General features: G+C 34.1%; 2 protein-coding genes and 1 non-coding gene across 3 annotated transcripts; 1 reads left to right on the forward strand and 2 right to left on the reverse strand.

Annotated features, from left to right (window-relative positions):
• Positions 1–10,174: 10,174 nt before the first annotated feature.
• Positions 10,175–11,422, forward strand: LOC127104796 (uncharacterized). The gene is made up of 2 exons (XM_051041950.1): positions 10,175–10,691; positions 10,779–11,422. The coding sequence occupies exons 1-2, from the start codon at positions 10,175–10,177 to the stop codon at positions 11,420–11,422; spliced, it is 1,161 nt and encodes a 386-aa protein (XP_050897907.1).
• Positions 11,423–11,932: 510 nt separating this feature from the next.
• On the reverse strand, positions 11,933–12,005 carry TRNAA-UGC (transfer RNA alanine (anticodon UGC)). Its single transcript has one exon. It is a non-coding gene; the product is annotated as a tRNA-Ala (tRNA).
• A 709-nt stretch (positions 12,006–12,714) lies between these two features.
• Positions 12,715–20,512, reverse strand: LOC127101407 (serine/threonine-protein kinase ATG1c). The gene is made up of 13 exons (XM_051038826.1): positions 20,000–20,512; positions 18,979–19,096; positions 18,845–18,903; positions 18,615–18,679; positions 18,295–18,388; positions 17,795–17,875; positions 17,525–17,633; positions 15,966–16,044; positions 15,522–15,889; positions 15,049–15,404; positions 14,198–14,489; positions 13,908–13,978; positions 12,715–13,158 (listed from the first exon to the last, which is right to left on the reverse strand). Exons 1-13 carry the CDS (start codon positions 20,243–20,245, stop codon positions 12,916–12,918), a joined length of 2,181 nt encoding a protein of 726 aa, XP_050894783.1. The 5' UTR covers positions 20,246–20,512; the 3' UTR covers positions 12,715–12,915.
• Between the last annotated feature and the right edge of the window lie 5,180 nt (positions 20,513–25,692).

Genomic DNA, 25,692 nt, shown 5'->3' on the forward strand with positions numbered 1-25,692 from the left:
ATGTGTTTTTACCCTTAGGTATATAAACACTTTTCTCACATTTCACACACTTATCACTCTCACTCACTCTTAAACCCTAAACCCTCTCTCGAAGTTTTCTCTACAACTCTCTCAGTTCTTCATCTTTTTCATCAATCTTCATCATGAATCCTCAAGAACAAGCAGTTTTTAACTTCTCCCAACAAATGGAAGCTGCTTCTAACCCCCAAACCTCAAACACTCAAACACCCATGGTTGTAGATGTTACCACAACCCCAGTTTACAAAGAACCTCACATTTTGGAACGCGAACAACACATAAACCTTTCAACTCCCTTTGAAGGTTTGGATGTTCTATGTGAATCGCTGGTAGATTTTGAGAATTTGAGAAGAAATGGCGTTGATTTAACTGAAGATCTTCGCAAGCAAGGTTGGGAAAACTACTTCAACAGATTGTATGGTCCAATCTATCCTCTTCTGGTGAAAGAGTTCTGGAGATGTGCAGATGCTGATGATGAGTTCATTGTTTCTTTTGTTCTGGGAGTGAAGATCATCATCACAGAAGCATCTATTGCCTCTTTGCTGAACATGGAGAGAACTGGAGGTAAAAGGATTTACAACATTCCTCCAAGGTCCAAGCGCATCACAGAAGTCATTAACCCTACAATCTTCAAAGCAAATGTTGAAGGAAACCCCTCTAAGAACAAGGAGCTTCATCAGAACCTCCGAGTTTGGTTGAAGATTATTCTGGGAACAATCCATCATCTTCCAGCTTCCAACTCTTCAGATTATATAAATGCTGATCAGAAATGCATCCTCTACTGTATTCAGAAGGGTATTCCGATCAACCTCCCTGTTCTCCTCTTCAGATATCTGAGGGATTCAGTCAGAGAAACCAGGAATAATATGAAGCCCAGATCCTACGTTCCTCTGGGAAGATTGCTCTCTGATATCTTCATTGAGCATGGACTGGTAGATGCTCTGGAGAAGACCAGATGTATGGATGATCTGGCAATTGACGTTGGAAAGCCTCTCAATGCCAAAAATCTGAGGAGTATGGGAATCATCAAAGACATCAGAGTCAAGCCCACTATGAATGTGACCTGGGAAGCTCTGAAGGATCAGAGGAAGATGCCTCATGGCCTTGAAAGGTTCTTCAAGAATGAACCCAGAGATGCCATTGCCATCTACCTTCAGGATCGTCTGGATGAAGGCATTGATGTTTCTGATTTTCGCCTAGAAGACTGTCTGGACTCTGTAGAAGATCTGGTCAGATACAAAAGAGGCCTTTCTGAGAAGAAGATAGCTGAGGAAGCAAGGAAGGCAAAGAAACCAGAACTGGAGAATCCTCTGGAACCAAAGCTCCTCTGAAAGTCTCTTCTTCTTCTGGTAAGTCCATTCCTCCTGCTACTTCTGTACCTGTAATGGCTTCTTCTACTCCTCTCCCAACACCTCCCATCTTTACAACCTCAGAAATTCCTCCTTCAACCATTAGAACCTCTCAACCTCCACCTGTTCTAAAAATTGCCCGTAACTTCACAACAACCTCTGACCCTAATCAACTATATCACCACAGCTCTTCATCATCCTCTGAGTATGAATCACCCCCTTACCTTTCTCCTTCTTCTAACCAAGAGTCTTCTGATCATGAGTCCTCTGATCAAGAACACTCTGACCCAAACTCCCCAACAATAGCTGAAATTTATGCTAAAAATTTCGCCCCACAAACTCAAACACAAACTGAAGTAACCTCTCCCCTCCGAACTTCTATTCCACAACAAACAACCACCATTACCTCTGAAAATCAAACTTCCCTTCCACCACAAACAACCACCACACCCTCTGAAACTCAACCATCTGTAATTCGCCCATCTGAACCTTATATCACTCCACCATTAATTCCCGCTGTACCTAGCCCAGACTCTGACCCATTAGATGTAAACCCACTCTATGCTTCATCCCCCAGTCTTCAACCAGACCCAGATTCTGAATTTCAACCAGAAGCAGAATCTGAACCCCAGCCAGAACCAGAAACTGAACCTCAACCTCTAAATATCAGCCCTCAAAACTCTCCACCTCATTCACCTGAACCTGAACCTAAAATTATCACACCTACCCTTGAGGAGGCCATTATACAGGTTGCAGAAGCTTCAGTCCAGAAGATCAAGTCTCTGGCTAAAAATTCTGAAGTTAGTGATGATCCTAAATCTGTTAGGACACACTGGAACAGAGTTATTAGTTGGATGACCTCTGAGTCTTATAGGCTGAAGAGTATCTCTGAACAAGTCAGAAATGGCTACATCAGAGACTCTGAGGAAAGACTCCAGGAAAGACTGGCTAGAGAAGCTGAGGCCAGAAGGTTAGAGGAAGAGAGACTGGCTAGAGAAGCTGAGGCCAAGAGATTAGAAGAAGAAAGATTAGCTAAGGAAGCTGAAGAAGAAGCTAAGAGATTGGAAGAAGAACGCCTGGCAAAAGAAGCAGAACTTCTGAGAATTCAGGAAGCTGAAGCCAAGGCTAAAGCAGATGCAGAAGCCCAAGCTGCTGCTGAAGCTGAAACTCAGCAGGCTCTGATTCAGGGGGAGTCTTCCTCTGCGATCCCTCTGATTCTTAACACTCTGAAGGAGATCAAGCAAGATCAGAAAGAGATCAAGCAAGATCAGAGTGAGCTCCGGGCAAGGATGGACAAGCAAGACGCTCTGAATGAAAACCTCCAGAATATGTTTGCCATGCTACTACAGAGACTTCCTCCTCCTCCAAACCCTTAGGCACTTAGGATTTATTTTGGTTGCCTAGTGTTTTTGCTTCTGTCTTTTCTTTTTTTAGCTCTGATATTTCTTTGAATCTGTTGTTTTTGACTGCTGTTTGCCTTCGTGCTTTTGTTTAATGAAGTGTTTTTCTCTCTATTATTCTTTTTATGTTTTATGCCTTTTTGATTATGCCAAAAAGGGGGAGAAATTATTAAATAGCTCTGATGAAAATTATGTCTAAAACCTTAAGCATTCTGCAACAATTATAGAAATAGTTCTGATATAAATAGCTCTGATTAAATAATAGCTCTGATTAAATAACTCTAACTTTAAAGTTAAGCATTTGCAGAAAGTTTTCAGAAACCTAATTACTTGGAAAGCTCTGGTAAGAACTTCTGAACTCCCTAGTACTAACTCAGGGGGAGCTTTTGTCTATCTGATCTAATATTTTTCATGTTTCATCTGATAATTTTTATTTGTTTTGTCATCATCAAAAAGGGGGAGATTGTAAGAACAAAAATAGTTCTACAATAGATTCCATGATTTTGATGATAACAAAGGATGAAACCAAAAGTGGTACCCTAACGAAAAGTTTCTAAGTGTGCAGGGTTCTAAAGAAAGAAGAAATAAATCTGATGATGTCATCAGATGCAAAACAAGATCAGATGCAAAATCTCAAGTATCAGAAGCATCTAAAGAGGAATCTCATTCAAGAAGCTCTAAACTCTGGACAAAACTGCAAGTATCAGAAGCATCTGAACATGAAGTAAAGTCTAGAAGCTCTGACTCTGAACAAATGTCTTCTGCAAACTCTGAAGTTATCAGCGCCATCTGAACTTTCAAGAGATAACATCAGAAGCCAATTTCTCCAGATACACAAAGATTCTAATCAGAATTGTTAATCATGATGAAGTAACGTTTAAGCCAAGTTAAAGTTCTGCAAATGGATTTCCTCAATCAGAAAAGAGACGTTAATCTCCACTTCCAAGAGAGAAGTTACTAATTGTGGTAAGTAGTCACTTCTAAGTGAAAAAGTCTACTGCAGAAGCTATTAATGGAATGGCGTAATTACATCTCAATATCCAATAGATTCAACGCTACTTCAACTCTACTTCAACTCCTATAAATAGAGAAGAAATCTCATTCAGTAAACAACGAAGAAATCACTAGCCAAAACTATACTGAAATTATATCACGCTCAAGAAAAACATCTATTGTTCTTCAAAGATTTTCACTAAGCTTTTGCTTATCAAGTGAAAAATTTGTTCTTAAGTTTGTAATATTTGCTTTCTTAGAAGCATTCTAGATTACACATCTTGTATCTATTTTTATTTGTTTTCCTCAAGTGACTCTTTGTAGTCTGTAGACTTGAGAGGACTAAGAGATTTTCTTTTCTCTTAGGGGTTGTTTGTAATCTTTCAAGATTAGTGGATTAAGTCCTTGTTGAAGGCGAAATCACCTTGGCCGGGTGGACTGGAGTAGCTTTGTGTTATAAGCGAACCAGTATAAAATCATTGTGTGATTTCATTTTGCAAAAGCGCTTAATTTTTCAAACAATTCAAACCCCCCCTTTCTTGTTTTTCTCACCTTCAGTGATCATGGTGGCGAATTTGAAAATAAACATTTTAAAAACCTCTTTGATTTAAATGGTATTTCCCATGATTTCTCTTATCCTAGAACTCCACATAAAAATGGAGTTGTAGAAAGGAAGAATAGGACTTTGCAAGAAATGGCCCGCACCAAGATCCAAGAAATTGATATGGCTAAACATTTATGGGCAGAAGCAGTTAACACAGCTTGTTATATTCAGAATAAGATTTCTATCCGACCTATTCTGGGTAAGACTCCTTATGAATTGTGGAAGAAAAGAAAGCCCAACATTTCTTACTTTCACCTTTTTGGATGTGAATGCTTTATGTTGAATACTAAAGAGAATCTTGGAAAGTTTGATTCTAAAGCACAAAAGTTTTTATTGTTAGGATATTCTAAACGCTCTAAAGGCTACAGAATCTTTAAAACAAAAACATGAATTTAGGAATCAATTCATGTTAGGTTCAATGATAAGCTTGACCGTGAAAAGTCAAAGCTAGTTGAGAAATTTGCAGATCTGAAGATCAATCTTTCAGAATCTAAGGATACTGATTCTGGAGAAAAAGACTCAACAGGCAAAGCTAAAGAATATGAAGAAATGAATCAAACAGAAGAAATCGTTGATCCAACTCATCAGAAGAATATTAGATCAAGAACTTCTCATTATGAAGAACTAACTCTGGGAAATAAGAATGCTTCAGTCAGAATAAGATCTCCATTCAAACCTTCTGAAGAGACTCTTATAGGTTTGGCATCTCTGATAGAACTCATATATATTGATGAAGCACTTATAGATAATGAATGGATTCTGGCTATGCAAGAAGAACTGAATCAATTCACCAGAAGCGATGTTTGGGATCTTGTTCAGAAACCAAAGGGTTTCCATGTCATCAGAACCATATGGATCTTTAGAAATAAGATGAATGAGAAAGGTGAGGTAGTTATAAACAAGGCTCGACTTGTAGCACAAGGTTATAGTCAGCAAGAAGGTATAGACTATATAGAAACCTTTGCTCTAGTTTCCGGGCTAGAGTCTATTTGTCTTTTAATTTCATCTGTAGTTAACCATAACATCATCCTTTATCAGATGGATGTTAAGAGTGCATTCTTGAATGAATATATCTCTGAAGAAGTATATGTGCATCAACCTCCTGGTTTTGAAAATTCTTAAAATTCTGATTTTGTTTTTAAACTGAAAAAATTGTTATATGGTCTGAAGCAAGCTCTCGGAGCTTGGTACGATAGACTAAGTAACTTTCTTTTGGAAAAAAAATTTACCAGAGGGAAAATGGACACAACTATCTTTTGTAAAACCTTTAAGAATGATATTTTGGCTGTGCAAATTTATGTTGATGATATTATTTTTGGTTCTACTAATGCGTCGTTGTGCAGGGATTTTGCTAAGTCAATGCAGGCAGAATTTGAAATGAGTCTGATGGGAGAAATCAAGTTCTTTCTGGGAATCCAGAAGGAACGTACATTCATCATGGAAAATATACAAAGGAAATTGTGAATATGTTTAATTTATCATAATGTAAGCAAGCAAATACTCCAATGCATCCTACATGTATTCTGGAGAAAGAAGAGGTAAGCAGTAAGGTAAATCAGAAGCTATTTAGAGGTATGCTATGCTCCCTTTTATATTTAACTGCTTCTAGACTTGATATCTTATTTAGTGTCTGCTTATGTGCTCACTTCCAATCAGCTCCTAGGGAAACTCACTTAACTGCTCTTAAGAGAAACTTTAGGTATTTGAAAAGGTACTACTAACCTTGGTTTGTTTTATAGAAAATCAAGTGAATACAAATTAGTAAGCTATTGTGATGCTAACTATGTTGGGGACAGAATAGAAATAAAAGATACTTCTGGAAGTTTCCAATTTCTGGGAGATAACTTAATCTCATAGTCCAGCAAGAGACAGTCAACCATCGCGCTTTCAACAGTCGAAGTTGAATATATTGCAGCTTCTGGATGCAGCACTCAGATACTTTGGATGAAGATTCAGCTAGAATGTTATCAGATATCTGAGAGTAACATTCATATTCTCTGTGATAATACTTTTGCTATTTGTTTATCTAAGAATCATATCTTGCATTCTAGGGCTAAGCATATTGAAATTAAACATCACTTTTTTACGTGACTATGTTCAGAAGGGTATTTTTCATTTAAAATTTGTTGATACAGGCCATCAATGGGATGATATCTTTACAAAAACCCTTGCTGAAGATAAATTTGTGTTCATTCTGAAAAACTTATTTATGGATTTAAGTCCAGAATGAAAAGATGTATTTTAGAATGTTTAAAGTCTTTAGAACTATAAATTAGATTCTGAGAATGTTTTTGTTGACTCTGAAACATGAGCTTTCTGAAGTAAGAAAGTTTTCATGAATCAGAAAGGTTCTGATCAAAAGCAATCTTATCAATTTGTCTTCCTGATTCTGAATAGTTGTTGCATTTAATGGTTGTCGTATCGTTTGATTTCATATGGTTCTAAGTGGTGACAGTTGTCCCACTTTCTGAGCATGCATGATAAAAGCGTGACACATTGGGTTTCACAATTCTTGGAATTAGGTTAAACTCTTATGCTTCCCCCTATGTATGCGTATTCCCACAAATGTCATCATTGAAAAAAAATTATATTTAAACCCACTTCACTCACATTTTCACACTACGCGCACAATACTCCCACACTTTCATCTTTCAAACCTAAAATAACCCTCTCTGCAACTGTTCATCATCTTCTTCAATGGCCGCTCAACAACAACCGATTTACCAAAAGTTTCAACAACTGCAACTATATCAACCTAGATCTCCTCCTAGATATGTCTCTATTGAAAGCACTCCTTCATCCAAAGAAGAAATTAGTTGTAGTAATATTCTGTCGGGTAACTATCATATCTTCGCAAAGATCTATCCACCAGAAGTTTTAGCATACTACATGGAGATATGTATTGAAGATAATATTGATATGTTGGTAGATCCCTTAAATATCTCGAATGACTACCCAGTTGTTCTGCCGCCTCCTCCTTCTTCCCAAAACCCTTAGTTTTCTAAAAAATGTCTTCACATGTGTGTATGTCTTTAATGGTTTTACTTACTGTATTTCGTTTGTAGTTCTTTTTAGTTCTTTTTATTTCCATTTTGACAAATACCAATTGTATCTTTTACTGCCTTTTTGGTGTTTCAATGAAAATCTGTTTGTTTCTCTTTATTTATTTTATATTTTTGTCTATGTCTTTTTTATTGATGACAAAGGGGGAGAAACATAACGTATCTAAGGGGGAGAATTAGTGTTTATTTTGGTATCTAAATTCCTTAATTAAGAACCCAAACATTGATTAATGTTTTTTGCTAACAACTACTTCGAGAAAGAGTTTGTTAAATGTTTTGCATGGTTATATTTCAAGAATCATAATCGTTTTTGTTCAAACATCATAGATTCTTATGAAGATTCAAATATCAGAATATAAGTTACCAGTTTCTGACGAAATAGTCTTCTATCTGAGTTTGTACAAACTTCATGATGATGATTGAGAATCAGATTCAAGGAACTAATATTCATGTTCTTAATCTAGAAAATTGAGTACAAAGCATCAAAGTGCTTCTGAAAGTTCTTTTTGAAAAACATGGAATTGGAATCCCGCTATAAAGAAGAATTGCCTCTATAGTAATCATACTTGAAAAGTCAAAGCTCCTATAAGAAAACTAGTTCTTTTAAGAAGATAACCAGCACTAAAGTTTCTTCAAAAGAACTCAACAAAGCTTCTGAAGTGAAGCTTATTAGAATGATGATGTTATCAAACTAGTGCTCTGAACAACATCAACCAACTTCTGAAGATAAACCAGACTCTGTCTGAAAATTCACTCTGGTGCTTCAAAAAGTTAATCAGGAAAATATTCATTCATTCTGATTTTATCTTTATATGATTATACATCTCAGGAAGAGCTTTGTGCTTTTGTAAGATGTACTCTTCTGTGATTAGCCTGTACAAAATTGTTCATCAAAATACATGTTTTGTCATCATCAAAAAGGGGGAGATTGTTAGAACAAGATTTGGTTTCTGCATTTATACCTTGATTTTTGATGATAACAATGGTGTATTTGTGTGAGAAAAATTTCGGTACCCTAATGGTTTGTTATGGAGTAGCTTTAATAACCAGTTCTGATTCTGAATATATGATGTGCAATGTCATTAATTTCTGAATGATGTGTTCCAAATCCGCTTATGCGCCAGGTATTAGAAGCTCTGAAAGATGTTCAATGTTGTTGCTGTAATGATTTTTTTGCTTTTGTGCTGATTCACTCCTGAGAAGCTTCTGAGGAGACATTGTGTTGCTGCTGCAATATTCTCTCAGTTCATGCTTCTGGATGTGACTCTGGTCACCAAACTTCTGAAAAATGGCAAGATTCTGAAGTTGTGTTATGTAGATGAAAATTCTAAAGATCTCAAGCCAGACGATTGAAGTTATCAAGGTTCTGACTGAAGATTCTAAAGACTCTAAAGATTTTGAAGATACTAAAGACCTCAAGCCAGACTGCTAACGTTGTCAAGATTCTGACCAAAGATTTTGAAGTTTCTGAATCCAGCCTTATGTTTCTTCATTTCATGCTTTATCAACTTTCATTAGAAGCTAATGAACTTGAAGATAAGATCAAATAGGAACGTGATCAAATAGTACATAGTACAAATCGAACATCCTTTCCTCGTGGGCAAGGACAATACTATACATCACACATGTCACTGATTTTATGGGCGAAAGGATAGTATGTAGTATCACTCCTCTCCTATCCAACAGTGGACATCCACTCTATGAGCTTTCCCTATTTTTCCTTCCAACGGTATTCTTCTTATGCTATATAAGTGAGACTTGGAGATTTGAAGAAACACGCTTGTTATACAATATTTTGACAACTCTATTTCTTTGTGAAAAACTATCATTCTTTTGTACACTGTTTTTCTTTAAGTTTTTGTTATTCATTTGTGTAAAATCTACTTATGTAGAAGCATCTTGTAACACACAAAATATTATTCAAACTGTTTGTTTGATTCCTTAAGGAGGTTATCCTTGAGAAGACAAAGAAGGTTGTTCTTTGTGAGTCCTTAAGGAGACTAGGGTATAGTTGGATCCTTGAGAAGACAAAGAAGGTTGCTCTTTGTGAGTCCTTAAGGAGACTAGGGTATAGTCAGATCCTTGAGAAGACAAAGAAGGTTGCTCTTTGTGAGTCCTTAAGGAGACTAGGGTATAGTCAGATCCTTGAGAAGACAAAGAAGGTTATTCTTTGTGATTATTGTAATATGTTAATTATAGTGGATAAGTCCTTATGTATAAGGAAAAATCACCTTGACGGGTGGGCTGGAGTCGCTTTGAGTTTCAAGCGAACCATGATAAAAAATACTTGTGTTTTTATCTCTTTATCATTAACTTGTTAGTGGTGTTCTTGTTTTGGAAAAAGCTTTTGCTTGTAAAACCCAATTCAAACTCTTTTTTCTTGTGTTTTTCATACCTTTATCCTCTGATTGACTCAAATTTTATACTTTGTATTTAGAATCTGACCAAGAGTTTTAAAAAGAAAGGAAAAGTTAACACAACTCACCCTCCCCCCCCCCCTTCTTGTGTTTTTCTCACCTTTTATTGGCATCAGAGCACGGTCTGTGCTAAACACTTAACATTGGTGTAGAAAATATCCTATGAAAAATATATTGAATCATATCTGGAGTTTCTGAATCTGGAAGTGGTACCCCTAATCCATGTGCTGCTATTAATCATGATTATAGTAATTCATAAAAGAATAATTATACAGCTTGACCTCTAACCTTCAGTGGAGACTCTACTGAGTTTGAATAGTGGAAGAGCAAGATGTATAATCATATCATAAGTCTTGGTGATGAGTTGTGGTATATTATAGAAGATGGCATTGATATTCTAGTCGATGGAGTTGGAATGGTGTCTGACAGAAAAACTCTCACACCTGCTCCAAAAAAGATTCATATAGAACATCATAGAGTTAGAGACATCTTGGTTAATGCTCTACCTCATTCGGAGTACATCAAAATCATTGATAAATCTACGGTTAAGACCATTTTTAAATCCCTATGTGCTACTTATGAAGGGAATCAACAAGTTCAAGAAGTTAAGGTTAACCTTCTGGTTCAACAATATGAGTTGTTCAGAATGAAGGAGGATGAAGATATTGAAACCACGTTTTCTATCTTTCAAGTTCTTGTATCTGGACTTCAGGTTCTTAACAAGGGTTACACTACATCTGATCATGTCAAGAAGATTCTTAGGAGTCTTCCTGTCAGATACAAACCTAAAGTGACAGCTATTCAGGAGGCTAAAGACTTAAACACATTAAATCTTGAAAGTCTTATTAGTAATCTTCAGAGCCATGAGAAGGAGCTCAATGGAGATGAACTTGTCCGAAAGTAAAATCTCCTTGCTTTGAAATTTGTGGCTAAAGCTGCCAAGGTTTCTCAAGTATGGGAGTCTGAAGAAGCTTATCATGTAGAAGGTTCTAAAGATGACTCAGATGATGAGGAAATAACCTTTATAACTAAAAGGTTTCAGTATCTGGCCAAGAAGAACAAGAGATTATTTGGCAGAAGTAGTGGCTTCAAAGGATTTAGCTCTAGAGAAAAGAAGGATGATCATAAGGGATGTTTCAACTGTAAGAAGCCTAGTAACTTCATTGCTAAATGTCCAGAACTACAAAATGAGAAGTCAAAGAAGGGAAACTTTCAGAAAGATAGCTTCAGAAATAAATTCAAGAAGAGTCTCATGGTAATGTGGGATGGACTTCACAATGAAGAAGACTCTGAAAAGGACGAAGAAAAAGTCAACATTGTTTTGATGGCTCTTACATCTTCTGATACAGAATCTGACTCAGATTATGGTTCAGAGTCTGAGGAAGAAGATGAGGTATTTTATAAACTATCTCGTTCTGATTTTATTACTTTCATTCAAGATCACATGAGAAGGTGTCAAGAGAAATCTAGACACATGAAAATATTGAAAATGCAATATTATATTTTGAGGGAAGAATTAAATTATGTTCAAAGAAAAAATGAAGCCATAGAGAAAGATCACAGTGCTCTAGTAAAATAAGTGTATGATAAACCCCTTAATGAGCATGAAATGGCTCTTCAAAATTTTATTATAATTGGTTTCAATAGAATCAAATTTGCATCCATGATCTATTGTATAAGTATGAGCAAAGGGAAAGGTCTTGGTTACTCAGAAGGTTGTGAATAAGTTTGCTCTGAATATTCTTGCAAAAGATGTTCGGGAGCTAATTAGAGAAAGAGTTTGAATTCAAAATGAATACAAGCTCCCCATAAATGACGGCTTAAAAATCCAATTATTTAATAATAATATTTTTTTATAATAAAAATATATTGTGGATCTAGTATTAGGAGTATTAGTTATTACGGTTTTTCATTTGACATCTATAGATTTGCATTTGAAATAAGAATAGTGGGAATAAACTTATTAAGTGTAAGCATTAATTTTCACTTTTAACCATTATAATGATTATGTGATTGGTCCCGTCAAATAGAAAACCTAGGTGTGCATTAAATAATAAAAACAGAGAAATCATCTAAAAAACATAAAAACTGGAGATGCAGGGGATCGAACCCTGTACCTCTCGCATGCAAAGCGAGCGCTCTACCATTTGAGCTACATCCCCATTTGTTTGATGGCTTCAACGATCTATATATAGCTGTTATAAACAAGCAGCAACATAACAACTTTCTGTATAAATGTGTGATACTCCCTTCATTTTAAGATTTTTGTTTCGGTTGTCAACAATAGACTGTGATTTTTTAATTAATAAAAAACAATTGCTCTCTTATGTGTGATACTCCTATCATCTTAGCAAAATTTTAAACATTTGTCAAGATTATTGAAGTGAGTAATTAAGCATTGAGTTGGTCCAAAGATACAGCAAGTGGTTGATGTCACGTCATGTAGTAAGTATGACAAGTCACAATATTTTTACATGAACAAAAGGGTGTAAAGGAATCACTGTGATGATACCTTTTCTTTCCTTGAACGTACTAAGAACCTGTCTTCCATTCTCGTTCTCTTCCTCTCCAAGTTATTCCAACTGACATAGATATAACATTACACTTTTCCAATGTTCACAAGCCAAATTCAATTTTCTATTACATGTCTACACGCCACAAGTTTGGCCTCTAGCTGTGGCCAGCTGCATCATCATGTTTCTATAATTTGGTCTTTTTTTTATTAATTCAAGTCTAACTCGGTATCCGAAAATTCGACCATCGATGATTTTATAATTTGGTTCTGATATTCATATAAACCAGACGTTTTAGTGATTGCGTATATGACAGCTTTTATTAAGTTCTAGCTTACTAACATCGACAAATTTCCCGTAAGACAAAATGAAAAACCATAAATAATGGAATGAACATTTGATCATTCTAGTCACAGAAATGTTGAAATTTACAACTGTGTTGTGCTGGTTAAATTCTATCAGCATCTCCAATTTCCCCTCCAAAGAATAACTGTACAAATAAATAATTTTAACGTGTAAAAATAGGAGATAAATAACCACTGCTAAAGCTCTAACACTTTTACTTAAAGATGCCCTGACTATCATCACCCTTAACAGGTGTTGTTCTCTGAGAGCTTGTATAACTTTGTCTGATATTAAGCATATCAATGTAATTCCGAAGCCTGTAACGGTCTGATCTTGTCAATGAAAATGGAGGGTTGAGAATCAGGGAAGGTCCTTCCACTAGAAGGAAAACCAATAGGCGAATGGCTTTTGAATACAATGTAGATGCACTTTCTGTACTTCCCAAGAGCTCTTCTACCTGCCAACAACATATGAGTAACAAATCCTCAGTTTTACCATTGCAGAGTTTGTTCATGCACAAAATATTAAAGATATCCTAAATTTCGTATGAAAGTGATGTGGCAAAACAATAATGTGAAACCACAGGTTAACAATAAACATGAGGTGTCCAAAAAGAGTCAAAGGGTAGACAAATGAACCTCTCCCTGTTCAAGATGTTTAAGATTGTAGGCCGGTTAAATGGGGGTTGAGGTAGACTAAGAAAAACTATAGAACAAATTCTTGTGTAACAAACAGAGGTATGATATGTTTATGTTAGTTGAGGATATTTAAGTTAGTTACCCAACTAGTTTGTTGGGAATTTGTAGAAAGGGTGCAGTAACATTGTATATAAATAGTAGAAGAGGAGGGTGTGTATTGTTATTTTAGGGCCTTTAGGCTGTGGGAGAGATTCAGACCAAGTCCTACAAAGTTTTGTACTTTTAATTGAAGTTTATCCTTATTTTTCGGTAACAACATACTAGTTCCTATCAACTAGTGTCAGAGCTCCGGCCTTGGAGTTGTGAGGATTGTTTTTTTGAGGATGACCCCAACTTTAGAAGGGAGTGAGGATTATTGGTGGCTGAGCGAGATAAATTTAGTATATTGAAGAAAATCTATTATTTAGCATTGCCAATTACTTTACTGAACCTAAAATTACATTTCAAAGATGCATTTTTAAAACCCAGTCCAAAATGGAAGAAATGAGAAGCAGAAGGAAATACTCACACCACCATGCTTCCCAAAACCAAGGGCAGCTTGAAATATTGTTTCCATTGCATCTGGCATCTCTGTATTTCCTGCAAACAGGAGAGATATAAAATTGTTTGAATCTCATGAAATATAGAAATCACTTCATTACAACGCAGGCATGAAAAAGAAAATATTTTATTAGAGAACCAAAATAGTTATCTCACTGAAGATAAGTCCACAAGCATTGGTGCAAAAGATAGCTAATTTTAAAAAAAGGAAGACAAGTCAACTAGGCATTCTGCTCATGAAAAATATAAAAGTTATACCAGGCTTAATGGTCTTGGCAAGTTCTTGGGCATGCTCAAACTCCCTCAAAAATCCACTTTCAATTTCAGATGATAAATCTTTTGGCCCTTGGGTGTTTTCATCAAGACATTCTTCTGAATCGGGACTACCCAGCTTCTTGCTGGTGCTTCTCCTATATCTTGAAGCTTCTTGACTTGGACTTCCTTCCATTGCTGAGGCAGCCTGTGTATGGCACATGTGCAGTGCTTGCTTCCAAATGGCAAGAATCACAAGCTCAATAGAAAATGCTTCTAACTGCTTTCTTGCCACAGCCTTATGAGTTTGTTTTGGAGGGGAAGATAGAGAGGTGGAGTAATAAGAAATATTAGTATCATGAATTTTATGACAAAAATAACAAATTCAACTTTATTCAAGCAAAACTACTTCATGCAATGCCAAAGACAGCAGTATGAGAGACATATAAAGGAAAATGTAAACACGAAATAGAGTTTGAATCATTCCTCAAAAGGAAAAGTTCTAAACAGGTAAGTAGACAGTGCATAATGCATACTGATTACTGAAGGAACTATCCAACACCTACACAAATTATAGCAACAATAACAAGTTTCTTGAGCAGATGGGAAGGGGGAAAGCACCAAACAGTTATATTGGTTATTATCTAGAATGCTTGCATCCATTATATGAAATATACTGTATCATTCGATCTTTGACCACAAAATGTTCTGATTAGTTTAATAAATTTAAAGATCATGCAATCAGAGAGCTTCTAAATGCTCTTGCAGAGACACAGTGAAATTTTGACAAATAAAATTGGTCAATGTATTGTATTCTATAAGATAAATATACCAATAAATTTTTAAGCAACGCTTACCTTTTCATCAACTAATTCTCTGAGGACAGATGCATAATCTTGCAATGATTTCACCCTTGTCATAATGTTAGTTGATGGTTGTTCATCACCTGTATCCATTGATCCATGTGATGTCCCAGGAGCAGAGTCCTGACTACCTGAACTTCCAATTTGGCACATGCTATTGGTAGATGCACCAGCGATTGGCATCGGACCACTTAATCTGGTGGTTGTATTAGAAGACTCTTGGGGGAAACTACCTGTCCTAAATAAGGAATGGCTAGGCTTTGAAGCATTCACTGAAGAAGACGAAACATCCATAGGGGGCCCAGACACGAGAACATATTCTTGATCAATATTCTCAAGTGAATCTGTAACTGCCAATTTCATAGAACAAATACAAGCATTATTATGGATGATTTGAAAGATGAGTCTTAAATCTAACCGTGAAAAACAGAAAAGGAAAAAAATAAGCTTCAGTTTGGTATTGATACCTTTTGGATAAGGGTTTGCAAATATCTGTTCTGGTGATCCTAGAGGATTAGTGAGATTTCTTCCTGAAATTTTATGGTGGTCCAATCTTTTAGAAGGGATTTCAGGTCTCTGTGTTACACTACTATATCTGGAAGCATAAGTTACATTATTAGAAATGGAAGTTGACTCTAGTTTGGCATTTAGATCAAATCCAAAGGTAGACTTCATCGAGGACTTCTTTGAAAGCAACGTACTCCCTTCAGGTCTACTAGATTCATCATCTAGAAGGAAAGGGAAGCAATCCTCTTGATAATTTTCCTCAGTTCTTCTCAAAGGATCGGTCACTGTTGAAGAGAACCCACTTACCAACCTTGAAGAGCTTTTATTCCTGCAAACCAAAAGAAATTTATGTCTTGAAACTAAAAAATCATGATACCATAAATTCCAAAAGCCTTCCCTTTTACCTTAATGATTCATCCTGTTCTCTTTGCTTTGGACTAAGGAATGGGTGGTTAAAGAATTCTTCAAAAGTTAGACGTTCCACTAAAAATTAAAAAATAAACCAAGTATTAGAATGAGGGTTTTATTTAAAGTAGGTTGGAGCACGGATGTGAAAACTTCCCTCAATTAATACAAGAAACAGAAAATTATTACAAGAATATTTCATAAACAACATCCCACAATCCCCAATTAGTTGTTTATGATCAATCCTCAAATTCATCACCCTTCCTCAAATCATAAAACTCTCCTTACCAGTTGCAGGTAGAATATAATAAAATATCTTAAAACATACTTGGAACTATAATTGAGTATCTTCGTTTACTTCATAGGAACAGGTAATGATCTTTAGAGTAGAGTGTGGTTGGATAATTTTTTTGAGGAAATTTAAAATGATTTGATCAAAAATCCATTTAGATAAAAATATGGAGAATTGTTAAAATAATAGAAATCTCCAAAATATTTTGTTTTAAGTTAAATTAATGAATTTGAAATTCCTCTCCTACTCTATTTAATTTGAATGTCATATTGATTATTATTATTAATCTTTCAAATTTTGCAATTTGGTCCTCAAATTTTTTGAAATTTTCAAAATTTGAAAATTGATCTCTATTTTAAAATTTTAAATTTGACCTGAACTTTTAAAATTTATAAATTTACCCAAAAAAGTTTAACAATGAATAAGTTTAGTACCATATTTCCAAAGAAAAGAATTTAAAACTGAAGAGAATTCAATTGAAACATTTGAATTACCTAGAATTCTAAATTACTTAAAAATTTCTAATTACCTCATCCAAAACACATCATTTGAGTATCTAAAATTATCTTTAGTTTTTATATTCTTTCTTACTGTTTATTCCTGATTTCCCTATTTATGTAGCATTGAGTCTATATATCCCAATAAATAGAGACTAGAGTTTAGTCTTTTGTATCAAGTTAGTATCAAGCTATTATCATTGTACTATCAACTATCAATAATACTAAAGCTCTTACTATTTCTATCATCCTTTTATCTAAAACTCATGACTTCAACAGTTGCCTTGTGCTCTTAACGATCGTTAATAACTTACCTTTGTAACAAGACCCTTATATCAAGTACAGTTACGTATCTATATCATGCCCGAAAAGCCAAAATAAGCATTCTACAGTCGTAAGTGCCCTTTTGAATATTCATTAGCAAAATGAAAAAACATCAAAATGTCTATTTATTTTTGTTAGCATGGTTAGCAAAAGAATGGCTCAAGTTACCTAAAAGCCTAATATCAAGGAAAAATAGGTGGCCCATTTTTGTTGTATATTACCAAAACTTATGGTCACTAACAGAGCAAATCTAAGTTCACACAGGCAATACAGCAGGCACTGATCATCCCCTATACTAAAACAAGAACTAACTCAAGAAAGTATACACAATAGTAGACAGTGATTAAATAATTGCGGGGCTATTGTTAAATATCCTTAACAGGTCTGCAGATTTCATACTTCATTTATGTCCCAAACATCAACCTATTAGAAAATCAAAATATACCTGGATTACGGCGTAGTAATTTCTGGCACAAATCTCTGCACTCAGAACACAAACCTTGACTATCAGATGGAAATTGCAATTCTGTCGATTTCATGATGTTCTGTAGTAACTGCAGAGTTCATGATTTACAACAGTAAGCTATCTAGGAATGTCAAAAGAGTCATGCCCAATGGGAAAACTATGGTACAGATAACAGCATCTAAATCACTAAAGAATGCTTTGTTTTTGCACACGAAAAGAAGAAGAAAAAAACCCAATTGCTTCAAATACCTGGATTTGATTGTTTCCAGTAAAAGGTGTTTTCCCAGTAACAAACTGATATAAGATTGCTCCAACACTCCAGAGATCTGCCTGCGTATTTAATTCAGGATTAATACGATGGAAACCAACAATGAATGCTCTTTGGTGTTTGTATTAAATAGATTAGTGAAAGGTTCACTGCAATAGAACTGCGCCCACACACACAGGATTACTCCTCCAAACAGATTCTGTTACAAGCTGTAACTGAATCTGTTGTGGTGCAGTTAAGTAGTTCAGGTTGTAACTAACTGACTGGCAGTGTCAGTCAGTAACCTTCTATTCCCTAGATTCTCCATAAATAGGATCTAGAGTGATCTATTGTAATAACTAACTGATATCATTCAATCAAAATAGAAACTGAGATTCAGTATTCAGTTCATAGTTTTCTATCTTAAAGCATTCATGAATTACATCAATATACATCTCTAGAAATTCTAATATGATGAGTGACATTAAAAAGTAAGAATCACCTTGGCATCATACTTCTGCAGTTGCATGATTTCGGGAGCCATGTAAAGTGGTGAACCACATAATGTTTCTGCAAGGCCCCTTGGTTGCAGAGATCTGCCCAGAAAGAAATTGATGCTTTAGTAACTAAATTATAGAAAGGAGTAGAAAGCCTTTTCCAAACACAATTCCCATGGTTTTTAAAGTAAAAAAACAAACAAACATCTTGTATAAAATACTGAGCCACAAAAATATTTAGTAGTTTTGAAACAATTGGCCAATTGTGAGATTTTCATAATTTTTGGGGTCTTAAAGGTGAACCATATAGAAATAATTAGGCTACCTTGCAAATCCAAAGTCAGCGATCTTCAAAACTGACTTCTCATCATTTCTGGAGAGAAGAAGATTCTGTTTCAAGGATGATAGGCATATTACCAATATTTAGATACAACAAAAACGCTACTTTCATATAAAAATTACATTTTGAAATCAAGGGGAATTGGGTAGGAAGGATTATGAACTATAAAAAGAAAAACAATCAACACACATTTATGCTTTTAAGTATTAGGATACCTGTGGTTTCAGATCTCGGTGAATAAGGTTATTGTCCCGAAGAACTTGAAGACCAGCAGCTGTAACACAGAATTCTCCTTTATTACCAGAAGAACATAATAAGAAAACACAAGCTATAAACAGATGAAACATACCCAGCTGAAGCATAAAATGCTTTGCAGTTGCCTCCGGTACCTTTCCATGGCGTTGAATATACATAGAAAGATCTCCCCCTTTACAATACTCTAACACAAGATGTATCTTCCCAGGAGCCTATATAAAATTAATGGCATTACTAAGAAGAGACTTGTTTGATGCACCAATGAAAGAAAATTTCATTTGGCTTCGCACTTAACTTCACACATATAACAATTTCTTACAGATCAATTTATTCACAAGAGCTAAAATTCTAAGTCAAAACCCCTACCATTTTGGTTTAGAAAAAAAAAGAACGAATCCAAATACTTAAATCATAAATCATAGTATACAGCCATATATATTTTGTCATTCGTGCAAAATAAATCCAGCCCAGAGCCAATTTCAGGCTACTCAACTTATAGAGTTAAACTATACCATCCTAACCTACCATGGCCCAAGTGCGATATCTAGAACTACCGTCAATTCATTGTCCAATACTCAAAACCGCTCCTTCACTTTTAGCAATCATAAAGTACCCCAATTCAATTATGCAGCAAAACATTACACCAGAGACAATAACGAGATTCGAAAAATCAAACTTTACATTATACCCCATTCAAGAAATCAAACTTTACATCATAGAACCCCATTTCAAGATCCTAGTTTCCCCACTACAGAAAAGCAAATATATCAATTTTCAAAATTACCAAACTCATCACACAGTTTAAAGTTTAAACCTCCTAAAACAGCACTATTCACTACAAAAAATAACATTAACTACAGGTCACTTACAAACCCTAAAACTCAAAACAGTTAAATTAAAACAAAGCATAAACTAATTAGTATATATTTAAAAAAAGCTCATCTTGACTACTAAATTTTCCTTAAATACCACAATTTTAGTAATAAATACACCAGTTATATATTATAAATTATAAAAACTAATCAATATCAACATTAGATTAGACAATAAAACAAACAAATAAGTAAAGTTAAACCAAAAAAACAATTCTTAAAAAAAAAAAAGTAGAATGGAACCTGAATGATATCGTGCAAGGAAATAATATTAGGATGATTAATCCGCTTCAAGATATAAATCTCAGACATGAGACTCTCCTGCAACTTCTTGTTAAGCCTAAGCGTAGCGATCTCTTTTATAGCAACTTCAGTTCCATGAACCTTGTGTCTCGCATGCCACACAACCGAAAACGAACCGGCTCCAATTTGCTTCCCAACCACGTAGTCTCCAATCACTCTACTGCTCCGTCCCGTCGCTTGCGCCATCGCTGGAAATCAAAAACCCTAAAAATACAAATTCAGCTCCGAATAAACAACACTAGAATTCAAAATTCGGTAATAGATGATCTTAGTTTAAACGATGGGAACGATTTGTGGAGTTTCGGTTTTGATTTTGGTTTTGAAGATTGATTCGGTTTTGTTGTTGTTAGTGTTATCGTATGAATATGAGGGAAGAATGAAGAAGAGGATTATGATAATGACGATGATGATGATGGCGATGATCATAAATTAAAATAAAATAAAAACCTTGTGATTGATTAATTGGGGTTTTATATATATAGTTTAATAAATGATTATTAAATGTTGGATTTTGAGTTTTGAATAAGGACGTGTCATAACTGTTTGATTTTGATTGCGTAAATATTTTTAGTTTTGATTTTATTTTGCTTAAAATAAGCATGTCACAATTGTTAAATTTTATTTTTTTATCGTCAAATTTTAATATCAATTATCGGATCTCTTTTTAATAAAATTAAATAAATTTTTTTCAATACTTCTATTATATTGTTTTTATTAAATATTCATTTTTAAATATTTTAATATAATAAATTCATATAATTTTTCAAAAAGTGAAATTTCAATAATGTTTTTCATAAAATCTATTCAAATTAACATCACTGTTTTTATTTTTTTATTTTGATATAAAAAATCAATGGCAAAAAGAAAAAATAATTAAATTAAATTTTATAAGAACTAATTTAAATTATTTTTTTATTTGAAACTTTTTTAAAACAGATTAATTTTTTAGTTTTCTAAACAAATATATCTAACATTATAAAAATTATATTTAAAAAAAAAAACTTGTCGTCAATATATGTTAGTTTTACTATATAGTTCATTTTCTTTAGTTCATACATTTTATAATTTTCATAGTTTCTTTAACAAGTATTTTATATTTTTAGAATGCATATATTGTTAAATAAAAATTACGGTTGGAAACGGGTGAAATTGGTATATGTGTTTTTAGATATGAATGTAAGTAATATTAAAGTTGATTTTTAATTTTTATTAGAAAATATATCTTGATTCTAATGGATTACAATTTATAATGTTGAGTGTTTTTTTTCCTTTAGGAAAAAAGTGAATGATTTCGATAATGGTGAGTGATTTAAGTAATATAGAATTCAAATTATAAAGGGATTCTCGTAAGAATTTTAAACAATTTCTTATAATTAATAAATATATTTTTATTTTTGAAAATGAATGAAAACAATTAACAGGATAAAGTGATTTAAATAATATATAATTCAATTTATATAATTAAGATTTAATAATTATAATTGATTGTCCTTGTTTTTTACAATAATATGTATTTTCACATTTGTTTCTCTTATATTCTTTTTTAAAGAAATTGTTGATTTATATGTATCAATAATTTATTTTTATATACGTTATAATAAAATATAAATAAATGTTATTGTCAAAAAATATTATTCTTATAATTCTATACGGTAAAATCTTGTTTTAAGTATATAAATTAAATTATGCTTTTTGAAATTAGTGAGTTATTATTAACCATTTTTTAAGTCAGATTTTGAGTATGTCATGACTCTATTTTTTAAGATGATATACAAAATCAACTTATCTAAATCAATTATTACATACAATTGGTTGAAACTTGAGAATGTAATTATCAATCAATTTATAAACATTCATTGCTAGATTAGGGGATTGTATTTACTACTAATAATCCAATTTGGTTGAAAAGAGTTACAATTAGGCTAATATTTGCAAGAATATCCGCATAAGCATTGGTTTCCCTATAAATGTGGGAGATCATAAAATCAATAGATTGAGTGTAAGATATGTCGTTGATCCATCTAGCTTTGAGCCTCCACAAAAACAAGTTGTGATTAGAAAAAGCTTGGATCACAAGGAAGAATCTTATTCAATTCAAATATGCTTCCAATTTTTCTCCATGACTTTCTCCAAAGCAAATAAAGTTGCAACAAACTTTGTTATTAAAGCAGTATTATATCAATATTAATTGTATTAGTTATTTATAAAATTAAGAAATGTAATTGATTAAGTGATGAAATAAAGTTGAAAAGACTAATTAGATTTCTATTTAATAATTATTTATTTAATTAATTAGTTGGATATTTATCCAATAATGAGTAGATGTCAGGATGACCCGTTTTAGAATAATGGAAATCCTAATTGGTCATCCTCATATATATTATAATATCCTAACTCCTATAAGCATGATTATCATCTAATAATTGGTAAATTAATAGTAATGCATTTGAGTTATTGGTTAAATTAGAGACAATGTCGTGTTGGTAAATAGGCCTTAAGTGGCAACGATGCAATGGTATTTTCTCTTGTGGCATGTATATATATAAGCAAAAATGCAATAGAAACCATCATCCTTCCTCATTTTTCCTCTTTGCAAATCAGACAGTGAGAGAAAGAGAGTTGAAGAGAAAGGGTGAGTGGTGAAAAAAAAGAGGAAGGGGAGATCTTGACCAAGTTTCATTCTTGTGCATGCTCAAAGTTGTTTGAATTCTTGGATGTAAAGTTGGCTAAGAAGTAGTTTAAACAATAAGTGATCATCATTGTTATATCGTTATCATCTACATTTCAGATTTATTTGAGGTGGGGTCCTAGTAAGTTATGATTTTGGAGATTTAGAACACCCTAGGATATACATGTTGGGGTGGGAAGAATCAACTCATGTCTTGTGCTTAATTTTCATGATTTTATGTGTCGTTGCTTGTTAATGCATGTTTGATTCTTGAATGAGAGTATGCTTGAGATTACATATTGTGTTTCATTGCTTTATTCTATGCTAAAACATGACCTCAATTGATTATGTTTTGATAAAGTAGTGATATTGGTTTAGTTCATGAATTGTTATTGCATGAACAAATATATGTCTTATATAAAACCACTTGCATGCTTATTGTGATGAACATATGGCCTTTATCTTATGATCTAGTATGTTCTTGTTGAGAGTTGGCTAAGATTTGGTTGAAATGCATGTGAAAAGGTCACAAAACCATGAAAACAAAAGTTTTTATGCACGACTACTGGTTGTAGCACCCACTACATGTGGCCATAGTCGAGTCCGGTTTTAATATGAAAAAGGGACTTGAGCATGACTACGAGTCGTATCTCCCACTACGGGTGGTTGTACCAGGCCCCTGGAAAATGTATGGGGAAGGCTCTGTGTTAGGATACGGGTTGTAGCAACCATTATCAGTGGTCGTAGCAAACCCATGACCCATGCTAATGTTAATTACTTGAAGCCTTAGCTTGTGTAATTGATGTTTTGATCATTTACAATGCTTATGTATGATGTCTTGTTGAGTAATAGTTAGGAATTTTCATGATGTTCAACTAAGAAATTGAGTGTATTCCTTAATTGTGAATGAATCGTGTTGATAATGTTCTAAGTTCATAGTTAACTAAAAAAGGAAAACATTATGTGAGAAATCCTAGGCTTTAGGTAAAATTCCATGGTAAGAAAATATGTAAGTGTGAAGGCACTTCAAACTCGAAAAGTATTGATAATATTTATTTTAAATTTAATCAAGTGTGATGGATATAGTGAAAGGGATGGAGGTAAACATGTAATAACCCGCCTTAGTAGACATGACCTAGGCAAAGGGAGGAAGGTAATCATGTAATGCCTCGCCTTAATGGGAAGGATTAGTAGTTCGTTACTGACATTTGTTATGCTAACCAACTCATGAGTTCTACATGGCTTATGAAAATGGGATTTCAACTTTCACGTATTGTGTGAAGCTAAATAAGCTTCACTTTTTTTGTTTTAATTATCTAGCATGTGAATGTGGTATTGGTGAAACGAAGATAGTAATAGAGAACCCTTTGGTCGAGAAGGCTTGTGGTTTAGTTATGACTCGACTAAGATAGTTGTATCTCACCCCATGTTTAACATTTCAGATAGTTTGGTTCCAAGCAAAGGAAAAGAAAGGTGCCTTGAAGGAGTTGAAGATTTGTTATCTATTTTTTATTTTTCGTTGTGCATTTTCGTTATAATATTTTGTATTACACATTTACTTATGTATGTATTATGTTATGGACTTAGCGTCGTGCTCATTTGTGATGTCATTTAGATGTTTTTTATTATCCTCAGTACCATGTTATAACAATTTGAATAATAGGATTCTAGATGCATATTATTTGGGGTGTTATAGTTGGTATCAAAGCAGGTCGATTCTCGACCCATCCATGAGATATCATTAGTCAACAATTCTTTATTCCTCATATGTTTGTATTGTTTGCATGATCCTTACTATTATAATATATAGTATTAGGCCTGGTCAATTTAATGTGTATATGTGTGACAAGCAGGATCATAGCTGAGGGACCACGAGGACACGAAAGGCCTAGAGGCACTCATGCTCGAAATGTGGAACTAGACAAATGGTTTGGAAATTATGGAAACTGATGGGCTCAGATGATGCACCAACAACAACAACATCAATATGTTATTGGCATATGATTAGATCCAACTGAGTATGGGGAATCAGAGTCTCCGTAATTTCTACCAGATGAATCCACTTAAGTTTGAAAGAAGTCTCAATATGTTATTGGCATATGGTTAGATCACTGGCATGGACTGAATATTCCATATGACTTCATGCAGTGAATCGAAGAAAGTAACATTTGCAACTCATATTCTAAGAGGGTCTGCAGCAAGGTGATGGACCAGTGCCTCAGCAAAGTAACATTTCGAGGTTGTATTTCTGGATAAATATTTTTCTGATAGTTTAAAAGGCTCTGAAACAGTTGGAGTTCCAGTAGCTTCACTAAGGAAATATGTTAGTGGAAGAGTTTATAGAGAAATTTGAAGATAAGGAAGCTTATTCTAGCCAATCTGTATATGCTCCTGATGAAAGGTGGAATATCAACCAGTTTAAGTTTGGTCTCCGAGGAGAGATTGAACACAACATTGCTCGTCAGTGGTTCGACACTTATGCAGAGTTATTACAACAATGTTACATTGTTAAAAATAGTTTAAAGAAGATTCAGGGAAAAAAGTAACAAGCAAGACAAGGTTAGAAAGATTATGTTAGGTCTACACATCAATTGAAGCCTAAAGGATATTTGTCATAAGGAAAACAAGCTCAGGGTGCGATACCAATGCAACCCCCACAATGTAACATCTGCAAGAAATTTCACTTTGAAGAGTGTAAAAGTGGATCATGAGAGTGTTATCACTGTCAGGAAATAGGTCATATTGCAAAGGACTCTCTAAATCAAGGAGTTCGAGAAGCATTAGGAAGAGGAGCAGGTTGAGTCTATACCTTGGATGCCAAGAAAGCCAATGGTAACAACGGCCTGATAGTTGGTATGTGTCATATGCATAACCAACCTTTATTTGTCCTATTTGACTCTGGAGCATCACACTCCTTTATTTCAACCAAGTGTGTGGAAAAACTTAGATTAGAAGCAATCCATAT

This window comes from Lathyrus oleraceus, chromosome 7 (assembly GCF_024323335.1).
Source record: "Lathyrus oleraceus cultivar Zhongwan6 chromosome 7, CAAS_Psat_ZW6_1.0, whole genome shotgun sequence".
In the NCBI taxonomy this organism is placed as follows: Eukaryota; Viridiplantae; Streptophyta; class Magnoliopsida; order Fabales; family Fabaceae; genus Lathyrus; species Lathyrus oleraceus.

Excerpts from the sequence above, each read along its gene's own strand:
- LOC127101407 (XM_051038826.1), bottom strand. The coding sequence starts at position 20,245 with ATGGCGCAAGCGACGGGACGGAGCAGTAGAGTGATTGGAGACTACGTG. Across the intron at positions 16,045-17,524 it reads ATTACTACGCCGTAATCCAG|TGGAACGTCTAACTTTTGAA; the intron begins GTATATTTTGAT and ends TTTAATTTTTAG. Across the intron at positions 15,890-15,965 it reads GAACAGGATGAATCATTAAG|GAATAAAAGCTCTTCAAGGT; the intron begins GTAAAAGGGAAG and ends TTTGGTTTGCAG.
- LOC127104796 (XM_051041950.1), top strand. The coding sequence starts at position 10,175 with ATGTATAATCATATCATAAGTCTTGGTGATGAGTTGTGGTATATTATA. Across the intron at positions 10,692-10,778 it reads AAATCTTGAAAGTCTTATTA|CTGCCAAGGTTTCTCAAGTA; the intron begins GTAATCTTCAGA and ends TTGTGGCTAAAG.